Source organism: Lagopus leucura, unplaced genomic scaffold (genome assembly GCF_019238085.1).
Source record: "Lagopus leucura isolate 7727_CA_CO unplaced genomic scaffold, USGS_WTPT01 Super-Scaffold_100002, whole genome shotgun sequence".
Taxonomy (NCBI): Eukaryota; Metazoa; Chordata; class Aves; order Galliformes; family Phasianidae; genus Lagopus; species Lagopus leucura.
This window is the reverse complement of record NW_024962263.1, coordinates 84,264,658-84,292,510: the sequence shown is the minus strand read 5'-3', so window position 1 is coordinate 84,292,510 and position 27,853 is coordinate 84,264,658. Positions and strand designations below refer to the sequence as shown.

Here is a 27,853-nt window from a genome sequence, read left to right as displayed (position 1 = left end):
TTATTCTGGTAAAAAAAAACAAACAAACAGCAAACACAAAACAAAAGCAAAACAGTACAGCGTAGAATTTGAAGAAACAAATTTGAAGTGAATGGACTACATTTTCCTGACATAGTAGGAAAGCTGGGCAGATGTAGAGTGACAAAATATTGGAATAGATTTTGAAAACCTGGAAGAGATGTGAATAACCAGAGAGAAAACAAATTAAGGGTTAGAAAGATATTTTGGTCATGGTAAATGAAGTTGAAAGGCAGTGGAAACTAAGTTGGTTAGAAAATACTTAGAATCAGCCAAATGCTACAAGGGAGGAATAGGTCAAAACAAAAACTGCTGTACTGGTGTAAAACAATTGAAAAACTTATTAAGAGTACTTTTGTTTGTGCCATTTACTAACACTTGTCACATCATTAAAGCGATCCTGTTACATGACTTCAGTACATGTTTAGGTCATTTAAAAATCTGTGATTTATTTTGTGTATTTCTTAACAGTTAGCATTTCTTCAGTCAAGTGTATTTTAAAGCCTGTTTTGAAAATAGCATTTCTAGTGAACTTGCACTGTGTCATTTGGTGCATTCTCATGAACACTAAACATGCTGACAGTTCTTCTGATAAAACAGTTCCATCCAGATGTATTGTTCATTCATTTCCCTGTATGTATAAACATTATACCTGCAGAAGAACATGATGATCAGTGGTGATGTCCTTTTTCACCATTCTCAAGTTCTAGCACTCGTTCTTTTGGTTAGATTTATTGAGATATTGAATCTGGTCAGTTTTATGATTTTAAGATGCGTTCAGATTGTTTTTGACAACAAAAATTTTGTAACTTGACATTTGAACATTTTTTTCTGAGTGTCAGCTCCATGAATTTGCACTGTAGACAGTAGTAGAGCAGTCAAGTTGCTGCTGTTACACCATTACAATACAGTTTGCTTAAAGGAATCAACAGGATGTTTAGAAAAGCCCTTTTCCATTACGGCTTGGAGATGCTAATGTAATTTGCTGAAGATGGTGAACTTCGAGCAGTAATGAACAACAGAAGCCTTGGGAAAATTTCTCTACCAATGATTAGATTTGCCTATGTTTTTTGTTTTGTTCATTTGCTTGCTTGCTTTCTTGTCCTATTTTCTGCCCTGTACTTAGCTGAAATGTGTGAAGTATTCTAATTGCATAGCAGATAGCATAATACTGCATATTGTTCAGACCTTTTGTTACCATCAGACATGTTTGAAATAACTGAACCAAATGTAAAAGGTTGATTATTCTGAAACTTCCAAAGTATTAATTAGAAATAATTATAAGTAGATACATGTGAAACTATTGTGTGACCTCATATTGGCAAATAGGACAATAGCAATATTTTGTGATCTCGTACTGGTGACTTGGACAGACCATTTTTGAAGTTTTTCTGCACTTCCGTTTTCATCTTCAGGATCATAGAACATCCACTGCTAGGTTTAGTATAGTTCAGCATGTACTATTTCATGTTTGTTATGTGCATTATCATAGCATAAATGTATTCTGTTTGCACAGAGCTATAGAGGTTGTGCCATCAACTCTATATGGCCAGATTAAAGAAAAAATTACTGCCTCTCCCCACTCTGCTACCAATCCTGCTGTCATACAGCACATAATAACAGTACATGCAAGTGTATTTAAACTGATACAACAATTAAGCAATCTGCATAAAATATTTACTTGAAAGAACTGTGGTACCTGCTGTGGAAAAGGAGGGCATTACTATGAAAAAATTGAAGGCTGAATGTTACAGCACCTTCTGGATTGAAAGGTTAAAGGAATCTGAACACCAGTTTTCTTATTGAGACTTGAAGCCTCAAGGAAGGTCATGAGCAGCAATGTTAGGGCAATGTTCTGGTCAGTAGACCCTGACAGCAGACATTTCCCTGCTTTAAATTCAGCTTCTTAATAAGAATTTCTGTACCAGCTGTTTTCTGCTGACTAGCTTTAGATGAGTCTGGTCAATGTGGCTGCACATGAAGCATTTTGCTTGTTCTGAGGAACTTGACTTTTCCCGAAGGAGTTCAGTCAATGTCTGCATTCTGTTTCAGACCTGATTCTGCCTAGCTTCCTTTAATAGTTGCATGTCTCACTCAAAAGCTGAAGTTATTTTAGCTCTCTTACTCCCTCTTTTCGGATGAAAATTAATTTGTTCAGGGCAACTGAGTAAATTGCTTGCAGAGGATCTCTGTGTGGTCAGACCTGAGATCAGGTCTGATTTCATTATGAAAATACCCAGTTTATTGAATTGTGAAAGTAAGTACTGATATTATAATGTTGAGAATTCTTGGTTGTTTTTTGTCTGTTTGTTTGTTTTTGCATATAATTACAAATTCGAAATTGTAGGTAAAATTTAGTTGTGACTTTGTGTTGAATTTTGGAAAGTCTCCTTGGAAAATGCCCAAACTAGAATTCAACCTGGTTTCTCTGAATCTAAATCTAGCAGCTTAGAGCTGTTTCCTTTTTGCTCCTAGCCTTTCCGTTGTGCACACTGCCGTTATTCCTGCAACATATCTGGTTCCCTGAAGAGGCATTACAACAAAAAGCATCCTAACGAAGAGTACGTAAATGTAGGTTCTGGGGAGCCTGCCGCAGAAGCTCTTATCCAACAAGGTAAACGTCCACTTTATAAGATTTGATGTTATCTTGCTGAAGCAAACCTGAAGTACAATAAACTTCTGCAGGATATTTATTCATCATGTTATTGGGTGTTATGTTATAAATTAGTACTACTTCGTGGTAATTCTGAACAGCCTGCCTTTAACTGTTCTTTCACTGTCCTTTGTTCTTGATTTCTAAGAGTGAGTGAATCAGACTTTTGATTGACCTTGCCTGTTCTGTTCACTGCTGTGTACATTTATCTTTTTCACTTGTCTCCTTCTGTAAGTAAAGATTCGGTATCTTGAAATGAATGACACACTGATAAATTTCGATGACAATTTTACAAGGTTGAACTAAACACTGAGAGTAAATGACACTAAATTGTTCCCCCGCAAAAGAGAGTGCAGATAAAACCAGTTGCACAGAGTACTGCTCAAAAGCTTGTTTGTGGCCAAAGAAAGTACAACTTATGTATGTAAGTATTAGTATAATGTAAATCTTAACAACCTAATTTAAGAATAGTCTTTAATCTAGCTCTAATGATGTTAATCTTGATGGCTTTGTTTTCTTCTCTCCTTCTGCTTGAGGTCAGTGTTAGCATGTTGGTTTCTGCATTTTACACTTTCTTTTTAATTGGTCTGTAGCTCCAAATTACATCCAAATTTACTGTTAATAAAGAGCAACAAAATACTTGTGAAGGGCATCAGTGTTGTCTATCTGCAGATCTTCTTCTTCTTTTTTTTTTTTTTTGGTAGTTTATAGCTGAGATCTTCTTTACCAACCTTGTGTCCCATTTCTTATCACTCCTTGTCTTCTATGCTGCATCTTGTGTCTCCACATCATGAGGTTGTTGTACCTGGCCTGCATTTCTCTTCTTCGTGTCACTGTGTTAGGGTCCTAAGTGTTCCATTTCTTGTTATTGTTGTGTAAAACTAAGGTTGTACTACACAAAAATAAAACTGATTAGTTGTAGGCACCTGTCAGTTGGAGAAATGGCCATTATAGACAGGTCAAGAAGACGTAATGAGAATGTTGGCAGATATCCAAAATTCAGGAGCTAACAGAGCGTCAGAGGGGAAAGAAAATCAGCTTGAATTAGTTTATTTTATCATGTTTATGTAGTTAGCATTAGAAGTTCTGTTACTCACTGTCATTATTTTTTGTTGATGATTTTCAGCTGAAGTCCTGTATTTCCTTCTGAAAAGATGGACAGCACTATTTGCTTTATTTCTGCCATTTCTACTTCATACAGGCATCAATCACAGTGTAACTTTTTCCTTGCAGAGCCTGAGTAACAGCAAAGCACTCGCATGTACTGGTTGTCTAATTCCCATCAGTCCTTTTTTGCACTGGGCAGTGAATCAAAACAAACAATTGACTCTGCTATCAGATACCTTTGTGAGTGTAAAAGGTTCATGAAACACAAACCTTATTCAGTTCTAGTGCCTAGACTTGAAGATGGAAAGGCCTAATTAAATTTAAAAAATTGTTCTGGAAATGTTTTAGGGTTTGGTAGAGTAGATTTTATTACTTCTTTTCCACTGAAACAAACAAACAAATTATAAAATAGAGAATGCAGTTGTTGTCAGAGAATTAGGACCTTGGAATGAGATTAAAGAGAATTACCCTTTATGTTTTTCTCTGCTAGACATGCTGTTTTCCCTGACTTCTTTCTCTTCCTTTCCGTACACATTTCCCATGCTACCACTAACACTGTGCTTGCTTCCCAGTTGTTCACCTGCTCTGTAAGGTATAGGAACAGTGAATGGACTTCAAATTTGTGTAACAGCGACCAAGACTATGCCTCATCTCAGAACTATCATGAGGAAAGCCATGCTAGTAGATGCAGTTTTCCCACATGCAACCTCCTTTGCCAGCTCCTCTTCCTCCTGTGTAGCCTGTTGTGGGGAGTATTACGTGTGGACTCAAAAATGGGATCACGGTAGTTTTTTTGTCAGACCGTATGAAGATCATTTATCTTTTTTTTTCCCCCTCTCAGTGTCTTGGTATCTCACTAGGAAAAAAATGTTCCCTTTGGGAGACTGAGTTAATTAAGATTTGCATTTGGAGTTGCACATAAGTGCTGTTCAAGTTAATTTTTTCCCTGATTTTGGAATCAGAGGATCTTTGGGTCACAGCACAAATGGATCAATGTGGACGTATGATGCAGTGTGACAAGATATGCAGCCTTGGTCAGCGGTTGCAACTTGCTGCCTCAGTAGTCTCTATCAAGCTTCAATTTAACATATTCATGGATCTGAAAGCTATTTTAGAAAATTATTCATGTATTCATATTAGAGAAAATGACTGTTCAGACTTGCTATTAAACAAGTCCTTTGAAATTAAAGGACTGCAGACAAGTATGAAAAGGCAAGAGAACCAGTAAATGAGTGGGTTTGAAAAAAAAAAAAAAAAGAAAAAAAAGAAAAGAGAAGGGAAGCAAACAAAAATTAACACCTAATAGAAGCCATGTAAAAATATTCTTCATTTTGTATCCTGCTTGTTCCAAGTTACCCGAGAGTGAATCATCTCACATGCACTCATCTTTTCTTCTCCATTCTTGTCATTTGGTTTGTGACTACAGTGCAGTGTTCCAAATACCTTAATTTTAAATACTTATATGCATGTAAACTGCTAGATTCCACTGTACATTCCTGGAAGTGCTCAGAAAATAGAAGAGGCAAGAGGATTATGTATTGCTGAGAACAGCCAGGAGGGTTTCTCTTCGGAGTTTATATTAGAAGACTCTGCCAACTCATTAAATAGTTTCTTTTTTTAGTTTAATTTGTTCTCCAGTGTTGAGCATGTCATGTTGTTTTTTTTCCTGTTTTCCTGTAAATTGCTTACTTTTTCTTTACTGATTATTCCCTACCACACATTGTTTTGCTTATGTATTTCTGCACTCTCTGGAGTGTGGGTTTTCTATTTGTGTTCATGCAGCAACTTGCTCAGTACATTCAGGATGATCTATTTGTGGCCTTATGGTCTATTATACCACTGTCATCACTTTAGCAGACAAAAACAGTTGTCTTTGTGTATTTTTTTTGTTGCAGAGATCAGTTTTGATATTAAAAATAGAAGATACGTCATTTACTGACTCTCTGCTGCAAATTTTTAAAGAATTGTGCAAAAGTTAGTTTTCCAAAGCTTTAATATCAAATCACTGACCTAGACTTAAATATTATCAGTTCTGTGCTTTCGTAGTTGTTCTTTATTTAAAGTCTCAGTAACAGAAGTTGCACTTTAATTAATGTGGTGTATTGTTATAATGATTTCCATAACTAATGTGGGAAAGGCTTCTCTTACACAATGGTATTCCTTTCTAATAGTACAGATTAGTGTGGAATTAATATTTAATTTCCTTTTCTCAAACCAATAATTTCTTTGTCCTCATCAGAGCCACATTATTTTGCTTTTGTGAACTGCAGAGTCTTAAGCCCTCTAATAGAGAAACCAGTTCATTTTTGTGTACTGGGATAGAATATTAAGCATCTGCTATAATGAAGTTTGGTGAGGACTTACACTAGACTGAGAGCAAAGAGGGGGAAGTCATAGGTGAATATTAAGTGTCAATGAGAGACTCTAGTGAGTGCGTGTAGTTACGTTCTGTTTTACTAAAACAGAAAGTTTATTTTCACCTGGTAGAATACCATTTGGTGGATTTCCATGACTGTAACATTGAAAGCTTTTTCTAATCACCTTATGCTTAAAAGACTATGGGCAGTGAGAGCTTGGCCTATTGCCAGTTTGTGAGAGTCTGTTTGAAGCATTTCAACACGATGAGTAAGAGTCACCATTTGCCATCTGGTGGAACAGCTCCTAAAGCAGTTAGATTTGTTAGAGTGAGTTCTGGTCACCTAATGCAACAAATTATCATATGTTATTCCTGCTCTTATTTAGTCAATGGGGAAAAAACAACAAAACAAAACAAAAAGCAAAAAACTTACTTGCATAATTACAAACAACTGGAATCTGACATTTGACAAGTGACTTTAATAAGAAAAAGAAGTGAAAACTGTTTAGTCTAAAATTCGCCGCTTATGATTTCATCATATTCAGTATTTTTTTACCTGTAAAAAATTGTTTACTAGGTTAACACTGTGCCAAATTCACAAAAATGTTGTTTTGAACTTGAGAAAGATCTTCAAAGACAACAAGTGTCTTAACAGGACAGCAGGAAGCCAGTATCTAAACCTAAAACTTGATAGAGCCCATTCCTGTAGATTTTTTGAATATACATACAATTTACATTGGAAGCTACAGCAGCGTGCAATGGAGCAAGCATTGAAGTTTCTGAAGAACTCTACAATTTGAAATAAAAGGGTATTTATTGTGAAAAAGTATTTATTTAGAATTATTAAATGCATGTACTAGTCTTAGTTTATGCTTGGCCTATGGCATAGTATGAGTCACAAATACCCTTGGACTTCAAAGAAATGTCACTTGGAAACTACACATGGTCTCTTAGTGCTGCTTAGCTTGAGTTTCAACCAGAATCATGACTGTGAGCTTATGTTCTTGCCCAGTAAGTAAGTTGTTACTTTGCAGTTTAAATTCCCTCTGTTATATTCTGGCTATCTCTCTTAACATTTAGCTCAGTAGGCTTGAAACCATTATTTTTCGCTTGGACTTAATTACAGAAATGAAGTACTGTCTCAAGCTAATGCAGATAGCTGTATGTTTGTAATGGGGAGGGATTCCCAAGAGAGAGAGGGATGTAGAAGCAGAGAAAGATGGAAACAGCATTCCTCCAACTTTCCATCCATCATAGGGAAACATGAAGGTAGGGAAGCAAGATTGCTATACCTTTCCAGGTGCATGAGTTGTTCCAGATTCCTTTTATTACCATTATCCAAAATTGCCTTTAAAGCATTTTAAGAGTTCACCTACTTTGTGAAGTTTTTTTCCAGTCTTTCATACTATTTACATTATGAAAGCAAAAATTTTAAAATTAAATTGTAAATCTTAGCAGAGATGAGGTTAAATGAAATGGGTATTTACTTCCTTGAAAAATGCCTAATAGAAAAATAACTAAAATAATTTATTTTTGTCTCCTTGTAGGTGGTATTAAGTGTCCTGTTTGCAGCTTTGTATATGGCACAAAATGGGAATTCAACAGACATCTTAAGAACAAGCATGGAATGAAGCTTGTGGAACACGATGGAGAAGCAAAGTGGGAGGTAAAGCAAATTTATCATGTATTTGGGCCTAGGATTTTAGGAAGTTATGGAGGGAAAGTTAAGGATAACAAGTGTTCAAAAGTATGTTCTCAACTTTATATAAGAACAGGAGGTCCTGTGTTCTCTTATCACCATTTTCAATGCACACACTCCTTTGACTGTCAATATTGACTGCTTTCATGACTAGTAATTGGACTAATAATGTACTGTGTTTTTTTGTATGGAGAAGGGTCTAGTGCTCTGCTGTAGAAAGAATAAAATTTTTAGCAAAAATATGTGAAACTAAAAAATATATATACAAAAAATATACATACAGAAAATATTCACTGATGTTAACTTGAAGATGTCCAGAGCTGTGAGGTTGTATTGAATTAATGAAAGAAGCTTATGACTTGGTCCAATGTTAAAATACAGAAAACTGAATTTATATGTTAATCAGCTAAATGAGATGCTATTAGAAAGAGTATGTCTTCCACTATTTGGTCTTGTGTCCAAAGTATATAGGAATCACAGCATCAATGATTAGGAGCAAAGCTTAAAATATTTAATGTAGATCTAAGAAGCCAAGTCAGGAAAAAAATAAAGCAAAGCCAAAACCCATCTGAATTTTATTGATGGGTGGGGTAGTGCAGCTGCCTTAAGCAGCTGTAACTTTTAAATCTTTTCTCTGCTGTAACTTGGGTAGCAATTTGTTTTAAAATAAGGACTGTTACTTTAATGAAACAAAATTGAATGCAGATGTAGAAGCTACGGCAAAACCGCAGATCCATCCAGTCACTTCCATTAAAAAATCACAGTTAGCAATCTGAGTTTCCACTGCCTGATTAGTTCATTGTTGGTCTCCAGTGACAGGAGTAAAACAGAAATCAATTGCAGTGGACAAGTCAGTTTCAGATCCTGCTGGATTTCAGGCAGTCCGGCCCTAAGCATCAGCCTGATGCCTGGTTTAGAAGTCTGTCCTGTGGTTTGTGTTCAGCAGTATGCATGGATAGAGTATAAAATGCTCAAAAACTATCACAGTAGGTTCTGTGTGGACAGTTAATCAAAGGAGAAGGGGCAAGTATTTTAAAATGTAGTCCTTTGAAGTGTTATTTCCATATGGATTTCACAAACCATGCTATATCCGCCTTCCTTGGTGGCCAAACATGAGAAAGTAAGAGGACACCCAGGATTCAAGCAAATCTTTGTCACTGGTACAATAGTAAAGTCCCATCAGAACAAAAGTACATGTTAACAGCCTCTTTTGAAAATAGTAGCTGTGGGAAAGATAATTTGTATAACTCTTGTTTATTGTCCAAAACTCGTTATTTTAGACTGATAACTTTGATTGTTCTCTAATTTGCTAAAATGAGAGGGAGATTATCCATGCGTTGGCTGGGTTTTGTTTTCAAGTTAACTGCTGAAGTTTCTGAAGAAGCATCTACTCAGTACCTCCATATCACAGAGGCTGGAGAAGATGATCAAGGTACTCAGGCTGCTGTAGCTGCATTACAGAACCTTAGATACACTTCTGAAAATGGTAAGTTACTTTTCTGGGGGGTTGGAACACCAAATACGTATTTTTTCATAAATATCTAGTTCTTTGCAGTATAGTGGGCAATATACAATCACTGTGAAACAGTTAAAAATGCTGAAATTTGTCATCCAGAAATTCTTGGGAGTTTATATTTTTTCTTGGAGAGTAAATAGTAAGTGACCATTCATAATTAATTTCTGTGTCCTTAAATCATTAATAATCACCACACTGTACTTTGCCTTTTATTATTAAATGTGTGGAATTTCCTGCCTGCATTATTCAATGTATTGTGAACTCAGCTGCCTTGACAAAGCAGATGGTGTGTATCTAATGGCAGTTCTCTAGCTATCATTTTTCTTCCCTTATAAATCAGCCATCCTACAGAACTGACACAGTGGAATGCTTAATTTACCGTATTCCTAAAACAGTACAACCAAACTTAATTCTAATGGTACAGAAAGCAGAATGTATCACATTGAGTATCACATTAGACAAGAAAAAGAGATTGATAAGTCAGGAACAATAACAACTGTAAGAAGAAACTCTTAGGTCTAAGAGAGTGTTAAAACAGAGACTAGAATCAATGCTTATATTTTTTGAATTTATGTGTGTAAATAAATGCAGTGGCTGCCAGAGGAGAGCATTTTACCATTGCTGTGAACTGTATGGTTCATAATACAGATAAGTTTCACAAGCTCCCATTTCTTTTGGCATCTCCAGGCACGTCACAGTTCCATTATGTAACTGGCACTTTCTGTATATTGTTAATAAGTGGGAATTCAGAATGACTAAAAATATCTTGAGAAAATTTCTTAAGCTATAATATTTAAATTAAAGTAAGCATGATCACGGAATATGCTGCATATAACAGTTTTGATTTTAATCATGAGGCAGTAATTTTCAAAGTAGAACAATTTGGTTTAATCATCCAACTTTTCTGATATAAAACCTAGTAGTTTATACCAGTTATGTAACTGAAGGCAGTTATACAGGAAAAAAATTAAAGCAAGAAAACATTTTTCAGTTCTCAGATAAAATTAGATCCAAATTTCATTTGGATAACAAAATAGAACTACTTAGTTTGAAATTAAATGATCTGAGATAGATTCCCACTACAGTATCGGTTTGTAAAGGTTGGGGGTTAAGACATGAGCTTTATTCCATTGACTGGCTCCTTCAGGCCTCTTTCCTAGTTTCAGCAGTGATTTCAGCAAAAGGAAGCAGCTTTATCATGACCTTGAGTTTTCCTCCCTTTCTGACATCTATCATGCTACTGCTAATCGTATGGACATGCAGACCACAGGAGGGGGATTCCTATTCCTGCATGTCACAAAACATTCGTCAGCAGCTGAGTTTTTCCTTTTTACATTGTAGGAGAATTGAAAGTATGTAATTTTTTTTGTAAACTTGCCTTTCCTTTGGTAGAATTGCACACATAAAGATAATTGAAAAATGTGACAAACATGTTCTGATCCCATACTTATAATGTAATAGGCATTGATTTTCTCAAGAAATTAACTTTTTCACTTCAGCACATTAGTGATAATTTAAGGATGTGAGGTGTTGCACACATTTGGACAGATGATAAACACAGATATCTAATATACCAAACAGCTGTCTTTGTTGTAAGTATAGGCTTCAGATTCTGCTTAATATAAGTGTCTGGCAAATACACATTTGGATTTGTATAGTCTCACAGCTGCATAATTTACAGTTACTGCTGTCAGTTGTATCAGTTGTTTGTTTAGTCAGTGTATTCTTTTTGATCTCTTTAAAATAGTTTTAAAAATGAGCAATGTGGTTTCACTTGTTGATGCACACATTTGTTTTGTGAATACTTTCATCCTATAGATCTGTTATTAAAGTGTCATGCTAGTGAGCTGGTTGAATTTACAGACAGCACAATGTATCAAGGTTAAAGCATGAGGGGAAAGAGTGTCTCTGGCAGTTAGATTTGCATACCCTGAAGGCCTGCTTTACTGTAATGATCTTATACATACTGTCTTTCTGATAAGGTGAAAGACTTGATCCAACAGCTGTAAACATTCTGCAGCAAATCATTGAGTTGGGATCAGAAACCCATGATGCCACTGCAGTTGCTTCTGTTGTTACCATGGCACCTGGAACTGTGACAGTAGTAAAGCAGGTAAGAGCTCTTCTCCATAATAGCTTTGTTTTATTTTAGTATATTTCTTGTGAAATCAGTGAAGTTCTATAAAGCCTAAATTGTGAATGACTTTGTAAGATACACAGGATTTGTTGTAAGGTAATTTTTTCCCTTTGTTGTGTGTATATATGTATAGAATCATGGAATTGCCCAGGTTGGAAAAGACCTTAAAGATCATCGAGTCCAACCACAATCTAACCACGCTACCCTAAGTAACAACCCTCTGCTAAACCTAAACTTACCTGGTGCAACTTGAGGCCATTTCCCCTCGTCCTGTCACCTGTCATCAATGAGAAGAGACCAGCCCCACTCTTGCTCTAAGCACCTTTCAGATACTAGAAGAGAACAGTAAGGTCTCTCCTTAGCCTCCTTTTTCCTAGACTAAATAGCCTAGTTCCGTCCCAGCCCCAGTTTATGTGCACACACACACACGTTTATACATAAATACACTCATATATTTATATACAATACATAGCCATCAGTATAAATACATAAAATGTAAGTGGATAAATATATATAGGAACATGTGAGAGTGAGAAAATATAGCATTTTCAGACTTCTTAAAATAGTGTACCTCCATCATGAGTGGGGATGTAGTCCCACTGTCATCTAAAAGAGTCAGGAGTTCCTTAGTGCTGCATTATTTTGGAAACAGAACATGGAAGGTTTGTATACAACTGTGCGTACTCTGCAACTATTATACTGTTTGACCATAACCATGGATGAGTGACCATCATTTGTCCTTTCCAGTGCTGTCCTATAGCTAAAGTTAGAGAGATATGCAAGGTCTTAAAGTCACATGCCATGAGAACAAAGAAGACTTGTGCCCAGTCTGAGTTCATACTGCCTTTCTTAATGAGGGATGCAACAAAACTCATTTGCAGTCATGTAACAGCTCAGAGAAGAGTATTACTGATGCTCCTTAGCAGCAGTTGGTTCTATGAGACTGAAGTCAGTATGACCACTCACATTAGGGAAAAATTAAGAGAAAAGCTCCTTTTATTTAAATGAACCCAAAGTGTTGTTATTATGGTTGCCTGAACTAACTTGAGGTTTTAGTATTGTGGATATTAAATTCATAAGAATTCTGTAGAAGTGTATAGTCTCTGAAAACAGTTTGAAGATAATAGCCACCCAGATGTAAGGGAAACAAGGCAGAATTTCAAGAAAAAGCATTTCCAAATTTTTTTTTTGTTATAATTTTTATTTTCTACTTAACAGGTATTTTCATTAGAAACCATGTAAGAATTTTGGAGTAATTTTTTTTTTTTTTAAATTAGGAAAAACAGTTCCAGATTTGTAAATTAAATTCTATCATTAAAAAGGAGAGACATTTAATCATCTCTACATGCAAATTTAAAATAACTTTACTCAGTGCCAACATGTATACTGTGCTGTATTTATGACTGATTTAAAAGGCTAAATGCATTATTATCCACAACCAAATACTGTTCTCTCCTTAAAAGTATGTATTTTGAGGCCCTTCTACCAGAAACCTAGGAGAAAACAATGCCTAGATAAGTGACAGCTGTGAGGAACAAACTGTGTATGTGAAACTAGAAAAAAATGGTGACACCAAGCTGTGTGGTGTGATAACACATCCAAGGGACAGGATGCCATCCAGAGAGATCTAGTCAGGCTGAGCAGTGGGTCCAGCAGAACCTCATGAGGTTCAACAAAGCCAAGTGCAAGGTCTTGCAGCTGGGTCACGGCAACCCCCGTTAGCAATACAAGCTGGGAGATGTAAGGATTGTGCTGAAAAGGACTTGAGAGTACTGGTGGATGGCATTCTGGACATGAGCCAGCAGTTGGAAAGGCAACCGTATCCTGGGCTGTATTAAAAGAAGACAAGTCGGCAGAGCGAGGGAGGTGATCCTGCCTCTCTACTGTGTGCTGGTGAGGCCTCGCGTGGGGTGCTGCATACAGGTGTGGAGTCCTCAGTATAGGAGAGACATGGAACCTGCTGGAGCGTGTCCAGAGAAGGGCCACAGAAATTGTCTGAGGAATGGAACACCTCTCCTGAGAGGACAGGCTGAGAGAGCTGGGCTGTTCAGCCTGAAGAAGAGAAGGTTCCGAGGAGACCTGAGAGTGTCCTCTCAGTATCTAAACGGGGGCTATGAGAAAGAAGAGGACAGACTCTTTAGCAGGGTCTGTTGTGATGGGACAAGGAGAAATGGTTCAAAGTAAAAGAGGGAAGATTTAGACTGTATGTAGGAAAGAAGTTTTTTTACAATAAGAGTGATGAGGAGCTGGAATAGATTGCCCAGAGATGTGATTAATGCCCCGTCCCTGGAGACATCCAAGGTCAGGCTGAATGGAGCTCTGAACAACCTGATCGAGCTCTAGGTGTCCCTGTTCATTGCAGAGGAGTTGAACTAGATCACCTTTAAGGGTCCCTTCCAACTGAAAGATTCTATGAAAATCAATAATTTAAAACATTCAGTGACTCTTCTGACTATTGAATCTGATCAATTTCTCAGTCATCTTAACACCTACCCACTTTCTTGTTAGAGCATCTGAATTTGCTATTAGCATTTTGTGAGTGTTCATATTGCAAATTAATTCTATCTCACTTTTTAATCCATAGTTCTAGCCTTTGAGTTTACAAGCTGTTAAGAACTGATCACTGCTTTTCCTTTGCTTTATATATATCAACAAATTCCAGTGGTCTAATGTCAGAGTGGTATAAGCTCCACTTCTACATCAAATATTGAATTCTCAGAGCACAGAATCTTTACTATTTTTCTTTTTTGTTTCTACCTGTTAAGAGTGCTGCTGATAAAATGCCTTTTCCCCCTGATTTTGAAGTTGCAGAAAATAAAATTAGTGTAGAACTGTAGTACTTCTCAAGCTGAGTGATCTTGTACTTCCTCTGCTTACACTGAATTTTTCTAGTATCTTAGATTCCTAGTTACCTTGGGTGGGCTCTGTGGAAGTAGAGCAAGGAACAAAGGAGATCTGTAGAGGTGTTTGTTTTTTTAATGATTTTTTTTTTCTCTTTTAATTTCGTACTTCTGATGCTTTATCAAATCTGTTTGACCTATGACACTGCTCTGTTTGTTATTTTCAGTTCTTCCCAGCAGAGAATGGCTTCAGAATTACAGCCACACCCATTTCAGCATGCGGGGAAAAGTCTTTAAATGTTATTAACGTGATTGTAATCCTCTCCTGACAGCTTTTCTTTTTGTCTTTAACACTGCATTGCTTTCTATTGGATATCACTCATTTGTACCTGCTACTTTGTCAGGTTTTAATTATGCTGAGTTCCTAATTGTTAACCTTGAGGTGATCATAAGACACGTTCGTATTTCACTTCCCTACTGGAAAATTTATTCCACACTCTATTCTGTGACCTTCAGCTTCTCTTGTGAATTGTGAGACAAAAAATTCATTCAGGGTGTCAGCAATATATCAGCATCATCTGTCACTGAATTTCCATTCTTGTTCTTCAGTGGCCTCTCCAAGTCCTTGCTTAGCTGCTCAGTTTCTTTTTTTTTTTTCCTTAAAACATTTATTGTTCTGATTTTTATGCTGTTCTGTTTCTTTTTTTATGAAGAGCACACATAATCTATTTTTTTCATCTCTCATTTTTGGCTGGCCTGGCAAATTGCTTTCATATTTCTATGTTTGCACCTTAAAATTTCTTTGAAATGCTATATTAGTAGGACATTTTAAACATTGTTTTTTTCTTTTCTTTTTCTTCTGTGAATGTTACACTACATTATTGCTATCTTTTTCTTTCTTTTCCTCCTTGGAACTTTCTGCAACATCTGTACTCCTCTTTACTTTCACTCGTAAATGTGCCATTGACACTTTATCCCTGAAATTATGTGAATAAGGCAGCCCTCTTCATCTCTTAGTATTTCCCCAAACTGTGTGTTTAAATGTCTTCTCTGTGCAGTACTTGTAGTGTTTCATGTTAATGCAAGACTTTTACCTGGAGAAACAAGCTTTGTCTAAGTCCTTCTCAGTAGATTGCTACATGTCATGTATATAGCTAGCTCTGTTTGGTATCTTCTTTTTAAATTATTTTGTATTAATTCACAAGCAGAAAGGTTATGGAGTTTACGTTGTTCTATTACATTATTTCTGAGTTTTATGTGTTCATATTGCTTATATATTAAACCATGAGTACAAATTATTATGCAGCTGTACTCAAGATCAGATTTTGTATTCAGAGCTCCCACCTCACGTATTGAGTGCTGAGAAGAAAAAAATAATTCAATTTTGACTATGGAAATTTTATATTTGTTGTTCATAGGAATGATTTTATAAAAGAAAATAGTTTCACAGCATAACAATAATGAATCCCAGACTGAATCATTATTCATAATATGACTTAAAAAAAAAAAAAAAAGTATGTAAGTCCTATCTAGCTTGGGTTATGATTGGTAAATGGAAGTTCTTGTTAGCTCTGATAGTGCTATGTATGTGAGTCCTTTCAAAGATTCTGTCTAGAATCTGAAATGTCTTCAGCTTATTCTTGCCTGAGAGCCACTGCATTAGATTATTATCAAGATTAAACCTTTTTGATGTCTAATCTGGGAGAAGTTCTGTCATGTTGTTGTACTATGGGAACATACAGCTGATAAGGAAGGAAATGCACACCAAATGCCTGAGAGAAAACCAGGATCCAGTTGTGAGGTTCTGCCATTATATTCTGAAATTGGCAAAAATCCACAGTGAGGCTTTGATCACAATATGACACGAGAAGAACAGTTTGTCAGTTTGAATCTATTTCAGTTACTAGTGATCAAGTCTGGATTACTACAGATAGTGATGGTATTTATGGCATAATGTTTGAGATATTCTGCACTTACTAGAAAAAGTAAAATGGGAAAAAGGTGGAAGTGTGGAGTGGTACATTTGAAGAATTGCTAGGAAAGAAATTAATAAATGCTTTAACAAAATACGAAATACCCATAGTAAATGGTAAAGACAGACAAGAAATTGGACATTTCTGCAGAAACACGGAACATAGCAAGGAGTGTCTGGCACTGTAAAGCAAGTCACTTTCCTTTCTGTGGTTTTAATTCTCTGTGACACTTAGCAGATATCATTTTACCCTCATGCTATAGGGTGAAAACAAATGTGAATGTGTTTTTGTTTATTTTGATGACAGAGTCTGTTCAGTTCATAATTTATATAGGTGGACTGTGTTTTTAGATCGCATGTTAAATATAGAGCGAGGATTGGAGGATGAGTAATCATGCCAATATCACAGCCACACTTGATTAGCAGTGTCTGCAGATATGTTTTCAAAACCTTTCAATTACAAACTGCCTTGAAGTATGACTGCATCTTTCAGTTAGGCACTACATCAAACAAGGATGCCAACGAATTCTGGAGGAGAAGATTGTTCCATGTTAAGCATTTGTTTGATATACATACATACCATGCTTCTTGTGAAGAAACGTTTCCCTCACAGATGCACACAGCTGTTAAATTATTTTTTAGTAGAAAAGGACTCTGTCATCATGTCCTGTCTGTAAATGATTCTCTATGGTGACAAAATTCAAGACATATTTTGTTGGTTTCACAAAGCAAACATTCTTGCTTGTTCTGCAAGCTGCATTATGCATTCTGCAGCATCAGCAGAGTTGTCCCTTTTTGGACTGCATCCAGCATCTCTCATTTTTGTTATAGTTCTTCCATTTCCAGTGGTCATGAGCAGGAATGAGTAGTGGTAACTAGATATGTTCTGTTTCAATACGCGTATTTTGTGTAAAGGCAGGGTGTATTATTTTTGTAAAATCTCTTTGAAACCAAAGATAGAAACCATGTAGAATTCTTTATCCAAATCTAGTTTTATATTTTTGCCTCAATTTAATGAGCAGAGCAGTAGATTTTTGGATTTCTAGTTTCAGTCAAACTTGTAGATCACTATACTGTAGAACTCAGCTAAGTGTGGTTGCATGTTATTTGTCTACATTACCAATAGTTCCTGTTTTTATGTAGATATTAGTAGACAAATGTTGTTAATTTGCTTGTCTTTAGACCTGAAATATGTTTTGAGTATTTTTGTTAGCACAGAAGTTATTGTTCTGATATGAGAAACTCATCAGCAGATGATTATGTAAAGCTTTAAATCTTGTCCTCAGTATTATTTATCCTGTATGAGTAAGTTACTGAAATCCCTTTTTATTCAAAGCAAATCCTGCCTGCCTTGTACACAGAAAACTGCTTGAGCAGAGCAGTACTCTTTGTTCTCTCTAACAAAACCAAATCACTTCCCACTCCCAAATCCAACTAACCTATTCCCAAAGTATTTTCACCTCTTCAAATCCCTGTACTTTTCCTTAATTCCTAATTCTCCATGACAGTTCTACCTGAATGACCACTGCAAACAGAATGTTTTTCTGCAGTCTTTCTTATGGTACAGAGGCATGCAAAAGATTTACTTGAAGATTCAGAGCTTCACTTCCTAAGTAATACACAGCCATTTGACTCATGATCTTTTTACTGCTTTCTCACTTAGTGGCCCATCTTTCATTAGCTGTTAAGATTTTGATTTCTACTTTTGATCAGACCGTGAAGATTTAATTATTCAATACCTTTTCTAAGTAACTTTCTTAATGCCTTCCATATTATGTCCAGGAAAGTCAGTGGTACCCTGGGGTGCGTTAAAAGAGCATGGCCAGCAGGTTGAGATTCTCTTCCCTCTGTACTCTGCCCTGGTGAGGCCACATCTAGAGTATTGTGTCCAGTTCTGGGCTCCACCATTAACGAAAGATAGGGAATTTCTTCAGAGAGTACAGCAGAGTGCCAAAAAGATGGTTAGGGACCTGGAGCATCTCTCTTTGAGGATAGGCTGAGTGACCCAAGACTATTCAGTGTGGAGAAGGCTGAGGAGATCTTATCAATGCATATAAGTATTGAAAGGAGGGAAGTCAGGTGGATGGAGCCAGGATCTTTTTGGTGGCTACCAAACTGGAACTCAGGAAATTTCAGCTGACCATGACAGATAACCTCTTTACTTTGAGAGTTGTTACAGAGCACTGGAACAGGCTGCGCAGAGAAGTTGTAGAGTCTCCTTCTCTAGAGTGGTTCTAAACATACCTGGATGCTTTCCTTTGCAACGTACTGTAGGGAACCTCCTTCAGCCGGTGGTTGGGTTGAATGACTTGCAGAGGTCCCTTCCAACCTCTGCAATTCTGTGGCTGTCCTTAGTTATGTGGATTCTTAACGAAGAGCAACTTGTACCTCATTGTCTTCAAAAGTACAACACCACCAGTTATCTATGGTTAGTTTGTTGGTGTGTTGACATTGCTGCCTGTTACGTGAAGGTAGAATCATAGAATCACCAAGGTTGGAAAGACCTCCAAGATCATCCAGTCCAACTGTGCACCTATCACCAATTTTTCCCAGTAAACCACCCCCCCTCAGGGACACATCAGCACGTTTCTTGAACCCCTCCAGGGAAAGTGACTCCACCACCTCCCTGGGACCCTGTTCCAGCACCTGACAACTCTTTCAGAGAACTTTTTCCTAATGTCCAGTCTTGAGGGTACCACTGTCATGTTTATATTGTGCTTATCCATCTCCTTTTGTCTGCTTAAGACAATGTTTTATGTTTTTCATGTTTTATGTTGAAATTATGAGACCTTTGGATGTGAAATACTTTTTGCACTTAGAATACCTGATAGAGTTCAGATCCTGGTCCAACTCACTATACTAATACTAACAATGACGAGCAGCTATTGGCTCACTTTCTCTTTTTCTCCCATTCAAAAACAACAGACAAGAGTGATCTTAGTACCTCTGCAGCTTGGAATTCAGCTCTGTTCCTGAAAAGCACAGTAGTATGTTTTCAGCCTGGACTTCTAAATTCCTTGATCTCAAGAGCAAGTATATGAATTGTTTCACTAGCCAGACATATCTTTATCAAGCTTAGGAAAACACTGGTTTTTCATGCATTTCGTACTTTGTTTCAGTTCCTTTCATCATTTCATTCTGTGATCTCTTCAGGCTGTGGTAAAATCCTACCATGGCAACAGCCACGTTTTTTCAAAGTGACAGCAGAAGTAATGCATAGCAAGGATTACATATCAGCTTGCAGATGATCACAGGACAGAATTCTATAGCATAACACATCTTCAAAAATAAGCATCTAATAATATTACTATGGCTGTCATGTCAACAGGTACTGCATGTCACACTTCACAAACACTCATATTTTAATCTGGCTATGATTTGTACCTACTTGATCCTTGTTACACTGTTCTTCCTGAACTTTTGTTAATACATAGAGTTATATATGTGTTGATTACCAAGACTGACGTTCCTTTAGCACGTGGAGCAATTTATTCTTTATCTTGGGGATGCCAGCAAATAAGTGTTATTATGGGCAGATGTCCCCATTTTCTTAGGTTCTGTGAAGTTCTTGTCATCTGCATAACATATGAATAAAATCTCTTGTCAACATCAATGCTCTCTGTTAGAACTCTTAAAATTGTGGAGTGTTGCCTTATTTCTTCAGAGGAAAATCTGGTGATAATGCATTCTGCTAGACAAGAGATGTTGCCAATCACAGTCTCTTTGTCAGAATTTGTTTGACCAGCCAATGGATGAAGCTTCTTAAAAATCTACTTCACCAGTATGAAGATTTATTTGCCACTTTGCATTTTTAATTTTATGCATCTTGAGTCTTGTATGTTGAATTTTCCTGTTATTCTGAAATGAGTGTTCACCAGATTGTCTTTGTTTTCTAGCTCTCTCTAGAGATTCTATATAGATGATCAAATTACACTGTTTTTCTGTGCATCTGTGTGTTTTTCACACAACGTGTCTGTGTGTAAACCAGAACAGAGAGAGTTCAGATTATTCAAATGGCACCGAACGAAATGGTAGAGGCAGTCCAGCAGGCAGCAGCGTAAGCTGGGGCATCACATAGCCAGGTGCTCTCTATGATCTAGAGTGCTTATATTCACTTTTTGTTTTCAGATTTTCAGTTCATAACTTGTACGTTTGCTTACTGTGGTTTCTTACAATATAAATAGAGTCATCTGTAACCTAGTGTAAGATTCTGAATTCCTGCATGTCTGTTTAACTTTTCTTCTTCATGGTAACCTGAAAGGCAGCATTCAGTCCAAAATCTAGATTCTGCAGAGGATTTTGAGTCTAGCTCAGCAAGGCTGTTTTAAATATGTGAATCTGGAATTCCTACTGACTGCAAAGAAAAATGTAAATACTCGTTATTTCTATGAGCTATAACATAAGAAAGCAGCTTTGGCAGTTTATGTATTTCCTTTTTTCCCCTTTTTTACGGTAAGGAAGAAGTTTATTTTGGCATATTAATGGCTTGAGTTAATATATCTTAAAATATAAATTACTTGATTTGTTTTATAGGAAGAAGTTCCTCTAGATGTATCCGTTTTTTTGTCATTTAGATAGTCCTCAGATATTTGCATTTAGAACTTGAGATCATTTAGAAATCTTGATCTTTTTATAAAGACATGGGGGCAGAGGATCCATCAGTTTCTGTGAGGAAGCACTTTAAGCCAGTGAAGAATATTTATGCAGGTACTGAATTGATTTAGTATACCAGCTGTGTGTGGCTTCAGATCCTTTCTGCCATTCTCTAGTGCAGTATATGCAGTCAGATGCTTATCATCTGGCTCTTGAACAGAAAAGAGGTCATGGATGCTACTCTTCCAAAGATTTCAGTTGCCAATAAAAAGAATGGAGTGTAGTAACTTCATTCATTCTTATGGCAGCTGTCCCACTGTTTCATCGGTTTGAGGGATATAAATTAGCATTTTGAGATTATTCCCTGTAGAACTACCTAACAGGAACCAAGCAGAAACATGTAAACATTGAACTGATTTAAAATGTAAATATCCAAAATAAAGTGGTAATTTGTCAAACTAAAAGGATTACAGATAACTGTCCAAAAAAGATACTGGAAGCTAGAAACACAAAAAATAAGGACATTAGTCTTTTTTACCTTGCTTGACAAGGGCACAAATCCGTATTGATAAAGGTAGATGGGGAGGTTAAATGAAATTTCTTTATTGGCCATTTTAATTTCAAAATGAGTATTAGATTGTTGTTATTAAATTGAATGAGATTCTAGTTTCATTTCATTTTCATGTCAACTGTGCTTTGTCTTCCTTTGTTCATCATTTGTGTACACTCACAGAACTATTTTTAAAATTATTTATAGTTCTGATTGAGAGTGACTAAATTGAGACCATACAAGATCTTTTTCAGACTGTGTTGTGCATTTTTGCAGCTCTTAGCAAAGTAGTGTAATTTTTCTGGCCTGAGGTGTATTGTCAGAGGATTATTATCATGCATTAATACCAGAGAAGTTACTGTGCACTACATAATTAAAAAGCCAACTTTTAGACACCTCGATCTGTACGTTTTTGAAGATCAATAGCGTCAAGGACTCTATCTGTAGGCTGACATAAGAACAAGATATGAGATTTTAATTTCCTGACATTTTTAACTGCAGCTTTCCATCCAGCTCCACTGGCGATTAGACTTTGGTCCACCTGTTCTGATCTTAGATCAGATGTTGTAGATGTTGTGTGGAGCCTTACATTTCAAGCAGGAGCCACCTCTGGAGCAGGTAGCCTCAGGAAAGGGAATGAAACAGTTACAAAAAGGGAGTGCTGTCTGAATTCACAAAATTATTAGTGTTTAAGCAGCAGCTAGAGTGGTTGTTTTTGTTGAAAAAGGTATATAGGAGTATCAGGAGAAGGAAAGTGTTATGTTTCTTTTCATGGTTTAGTTTGTTGCATTTTGAACAGGAGCTCAAAATGTAAAAGGTAACTTTAGGGATATCCATTTTTTGCGACACCATACAATTGTTTTTCTGGAGGTGGGTGCAATTTTCTTACGTCAAAACAAAGCATTCTACATCACACAACTTTGTTAGACATGGAACCTTAACGACTGCTGGAGCTGTTTAAAATAAATTGCAATTAAAAGGTTCAGGTATGCTTGGTAAAAGATGCAGAACATGGAATGGACTTTATCCTTATCACGTATCTTCATCCCTATAATCTGAATGCTGTGCAATAAAGCCAGAGTCAGCATTAGTAGCTGTAATTGTGCTGTTGAGGTAAGGTAAATGGCATTGGTAAGATTCTCTTTAGAAGTTTGATCTTTTACCAGTTAAGATCCACTTATATTTCATCAGTACCACAGATGTACTTGGACCTCTGAATAATTTAACACTTGAACGTATTTGTTATTGTTTGAGAAAAAGCCTTGTAAAGCTTGATGAATTGAGTGAGAGTTCAAAGTGATATGAAGTCCTGCGGGGTCTGTTTGTGTCTGAAATCTTCCTGATCTGTCAGATACTTAAAACATGGAAGAAAAAAAACTGCAGAAAAGTCAATATACGAAAATGGGAATGGTTGCTTGGGGGAGTGTAATAACTAAATAAATAACTAAAAATCTAAAAAAGAGAACCAAGAAATGGGCATACAGAATTTCTTCTTGCCAGTCTCTAAGGAGTCTGGCACATGCTTAAACACTTCACTGCTGTTCTCCCTGCTGTTCCCACTCTCCTCCTAAGCACCAATACTGAACTTCGGTAGAATTCCTTGGAGTCTATTGTTCTAATATTACTGCTTAGAAATCAATGTAGTACAAAGGAGAAGTAAAGAACTTTTGAATGGTTTCTAATTTAAAAAAAAATAATGCATGTTACAGATGCAAGTATACGTAATTTAGAGGACTCCACAAAGAGTGGAATCTATCATACTTATTTTTAAAAATCTCTTATGACTTCATTACTGCTAGGAGCACAACATACACTGCTCTGAGATACAAGGGTTACACTGAAATCTAGTAAACTGGTCTAGTAAACTGATTGATCCTGTGTTCTCTTCATATTTCACTTTGTGTGACTATTAGAAATGCCATGAAGTTTTGCTTTCTGCCAAAGTATGTAGGTGAGCCACAGTTCCGTGTTCATGCTCTGTTGTTGGTGATATATATATATATAGTTTATGATTTATATATAAGTTGGTGATTTATAGATCCATTTGATGATGTGAAAAAGGTATTTCTGTAGAGATTGCTCCTAGAGATTCAGTCAGTTACTTTCTTGCAGTGACAAACATCATTTATCTCTGGAAGTTCATTTTATAAAGCATTTTATAAGCCTAAATGAAAAAGAAATAGGCCTTAGCAAGAACTACCTATTTTCCAAATAGGAAAGGAAGAGAAGATCTAATTAACTGCATGTTGCAAATACAAGTGGATTGGCATTTATATTCCAGCAAATAAAACAGCCCTTGTCAGTGAACAAGGGGAGTGGTGTTATGCTGAAAACACCTAACAGATGCCTTTGCATGTATTCTGTGCATGTAAAAATTGCTATCCCATTCTGTCCCCAAAATAATGTTGTAATTAGTATGTGTTAGAATCAATGTCCTCCTCATAACTTAGAATGCAATGTGTTGTTGTGGCCTGGAACACTACGCATTGATGGGCTGTACAGATCTAGTGAAGAGCTAGATTTTGATCTTGAATTCTACTGAGTACTGTAGTCTCAGTATAATTTACAAATAGTGGAGTTCTTTTAAATTTAATACCAGAATCTGATGCACATCTTCCTTTTTTGTCAAAAAGTAGAATGCTTATTAAAAGCAATTTTCAGTTGCTACTATCAGTATTCTTTCAATAATGTAAAAATTGCTGCCTCATAAACAGGTGTAATGGGTGCATTTCAGTGAATCTTAAATTTCACAGTTTTCTAATTAATTAGTCCATTATGTTTTGGTTGCAATGACTGTTCTTGAAGTTTAGAATGACTTTGTTTGTTTGTTTGTTTACTTATTTTACCTCAATGAGCAACAATCTATTGGTTAAAAAAAAAAAAGTGAGAATTGTTCTGTGGTGTGTTGGTGCCCATAGCAGGGGGGTTGGGTCCAGGATGATCTTTTAAGATCCCTATCAACCCAAGCCATTCTGTGATGACTGTATACATCTTTTAATGTGGCTTTGGATGGATTCTCATGTTATTGGTAGTGGAGGAGCTGTTTACTTTTTTGGTTTATTTAAATAAGGGCAGTTTTGAGTGAATTACAGGTGAGAGATTAAAACTGTTTCAAGAGACATGGGTTCCTATAACTTTGTAGTTCTCCATGCGTGTAACTGCAATGATGGTTTACTGCTTTCAGTATTTTGTCTGTCTAAACACTTATTAAAATTAATTGCTACAAATTTTGTGTAAAGCTTTCAAAAGTTTCTGATTTCTGTGTTGTGTTTGCATTAATCATCACAGTAGCAATTATTTATTGGAAAGGTGAAACTTCTGTAAACACTTCAATTTCTTCCTAGGTAAAAGAAGAGGAGCAATCAGCCAATCACACTTTGATGATTCAGGAGACTCTGCAGCAGGCCTCAGTGGAGCTGTCTGAACAGCATCACCTGGTAGTCTCATCAGATGAAGTGGAGGGAATTGAGACAGTGACTGTCTACACACAGGGTGGAGAAGCTTCAGAATTCATAGTTTATGTTCAGGAAGCGATGCAGTCTGTAGAAGAACAGACTGTGGAACAATCTGTGCAGGAGCTCTAAAGAATGACATTTAAATGGGATGGCTACTTATTTGCCAAAGCCAAAACTTGTAATTCTTTTCCTAATACAACAAAAACAAGCAAGCAGACAGATTTTTAATTTATTTATGAGGTAAAACCTTTTTACAGATATGGCTGGTTGGACTGTGTCAGTAACTTTCAGTACAAAACTACCTTGGACTTTCTTTTTCCTGAAAGAAGTTCCTACTGTGAGAAAAAAAAATTATTCTTCTCCATCTAAGACCTCATATCATTACTTCAAAATCTTCAAAATATTGTTTTCTCAAATTTGTTATATACCACAATAAAAAAAAACATCCATCAAAGCAGCAGATTGTCTAGAAAAGTCCCTCCGTCCCTCCTTAAGTTCGTGCTTGACTTCAATGGAAACAGGGTTTTTTGGTGTTTTTTTTTGTTTGTTTTTGTTTTGTTTTAGGAAGAATTAGTAGGACTTCTTATTTCTGAATATATGCTTAGAGTGTGTGTGCAGATTTGTAGACCTCACTCATTCAAAGACTCAAGATTTAGAAATATACCACAGGTAGATTTTAATTTCTATTTGTGAGTTGATTGTTAGGGAGATATTTAAAGCCATATATGATAATTCTAGGTGCCAATTATTTTTGGATAATGATAACTCTTTCCATCCCACTGAATAAAGAACTGTTCAGTACTACATGATGAAACCGAATGTTTGTCAACGCAATGTATTCTGGTTTAAAAAAAAAATCCAAATTATTTGTAAATGCTATAAAATATGTCTGTTCATATGTTTTAAAAAGATGTTTGTAAATATGGCTGTGTGAAAGAACTTGTACAAAAAATAAGTAAATACTGGCAAAAATTTAGATATTCTTAATTATAAGTGTACATAGTTCCAGACTTTTCTTTGTGAATTGGAATTGTTTGATTCAATATTTTTAAACTTGAGTTATAAAAGTTACTAATTAATAATAAAATTGTCATGTTTTCATTTAATGCACTAATTACTTAAGTGTTTACTTCCTTTTCACAGCTAATTAAAGAATGCTTTTTTTTTTTTTTTTTTTTTTTTTTTTGTATGATTGTGGCAAATTATCTGTCCAGTTAGTAGTTTCTAATCAGGAAAGTAATGTAATGAAGTCTTGCAGGAATTATCTATGTAATTGAACTTATCTATGGGCATTCTGAGTGAAGAAGTAGAGAAAAGCTTTTAAATACATTCATGTAATGTATTGAGTTGGTTGTCTATTTCTTGTAAATCTGTTTTTTTACACATCATACAAAATTAGAGTGCAAACAATTTGTGGTAGATTCTCCCTTGACTCTGGTGGTGTGGTGATAGGGAATTTAAATTTGTTAGTGGAAAACAACTAACCAAATACTTCAAAATTAACTCAGGTAAAAATAATTCCACTTCAGTGGTTGCTGCATTTCTTCTGCTTAAATCTTGAAAGTGTGTAAGATGTACCAGGATGTCAGATTTGTAGGACAAAGTTGTATATATATATATATATATATATATATATATATATTTTACCAATTGCCGTACTGTCTGGCACTGGTTACATGTCAGTGTTGACTTCAGCAAATTTGATTTGATGAAAAGTGTTCAGTAACAACTGTAACATAGAAGATGATGCACCACATATGCCAACTTGATTAATCTGCAGAAGAAACTTGTTTTTGTAAGTTTAAATGCAGTTTTGAATTGCAAAAATAAGTCTATTATCTGAAAGAGAATAAAACAATCTTGAAAGGTTTTCTTAGAATTTATTGAAATTAGCCAATTTGTAATTAATTCACATTTGGAAGAGCATCTTGATCATATGCAGTAACAGCTATGTTTTTGATGTAAAACCTTTCTGAATAAATTCAGCAATGTATTACCAACTGGAGGGAGGGAAAATGTAAAAGTACTTTAGTTCATACCATTCAAAAATTCTGAAGTAAATTATTTCCAGATAGATTCAGTAATTCTCCTTATGTGAAGTATGTCAGAATTTGGAGACATGGGTTCATTTTTCTTATCTTTCTCATTTTTATTCTAGTATGTTATGGCCATGCATACCCACTGAAATGTAAGGCTTCATTTGCCTTTTGTAAACAGCAGTAGAAAACCATACTTCCTGATGTACTGAAATTTCTTCCTCCAGAATATTGCACTAAATTTTGAGTTCTATTACAGATAAATTCAGATGTGAATATAGGCAGTAGAATTTCCGATTACAAAGCATAAAAATGTGTTCATTTTCTATAACCTTTTTATTTAAGGAATAACTTTCAAGTGCTTTCTTAGATGTTGTTATTATTATTATTTTCCCCAAATCTGCTCAGAAGTGCAGTGGTTGGAAACCAGCATTGGAACAGGCTGCCCAGAGAAGTGATGGAGTCACCTTCACTGTAGGTATTTCAGGGATGTGTAGATGTGGCACTAAGGGACAGGATTTAGTGGTGGACTGAGCAGTGTTAGGTGGTGGTTGGACATAGATGATCTTGAAGGTCTTTTCCAACCTAGATCTTCGTATGATTCTAAGACAGGAAATATTTTGAGCTGTGTTGAGTACTGTATCTTGAGTTATTGTCTCTGTAATTATTACATTTTCATATTTTTAGAATATGCAACAACTGTAATATTCCTGAGGAGATAAGTGCTTCCTCTTTAATGTAGGTCATTGCACTTCACAAAGTGGATGTCAGAAGATTTGTCTGTTTTTCAGAAGCAAGATACTGAAAGAAGGAAAACAGAACTTTGTTTATACCAGTCACTTGTTCTGAGAGGCCCCAGCTGTTCATTTGACTTCTGTTTTTTGGATTTGAAGCTACCAAGAAGGTAAGAATCAGCTCTTT

The 27,853-nt window shown here is 35.9% G+C and overlaps 1 protein-coding gene across 2 annotated transcripts in view; it reads left to right on the top strand.

The window, feature by feature from the left end:
• Positions 1-25,881, top strand: part of ZFAT (zinc finger and AT-hook domain containing) — an 81,890-nt gene extending 56,009 nt beyond the window's left edge. For both annotated transcript variants that reach the window (XM_042869977.1, XM_042869975.1), the window contains exons 12-16: positions 2,494-2,632; positions 7,682-7,800; positions 9,193-9,319; positions 11,332-11,462; positions 24,786-25,881. In XM_042869977.1, the coding sequence (XP_042725911.1) occupies positions 2,494-2,632; positions 7,682-7,800; positions 9,193-9,319; positions 11,332-11,462; positions 24,786-25,025 (756 nt within the window). In that variant the 3' untranslated portion in view covers positions 25,026-25,881. The remainder of the gene's footprint in view (positions 1-2,493; positions 2,633-7,681; positions 7,801-9,192; positions 9,320-11,331; positions 11,463-24,785) is intronic.
• The last annotated feature ends 1,972 nt before the right edge of the window (positions 25,882-27,853 follow it).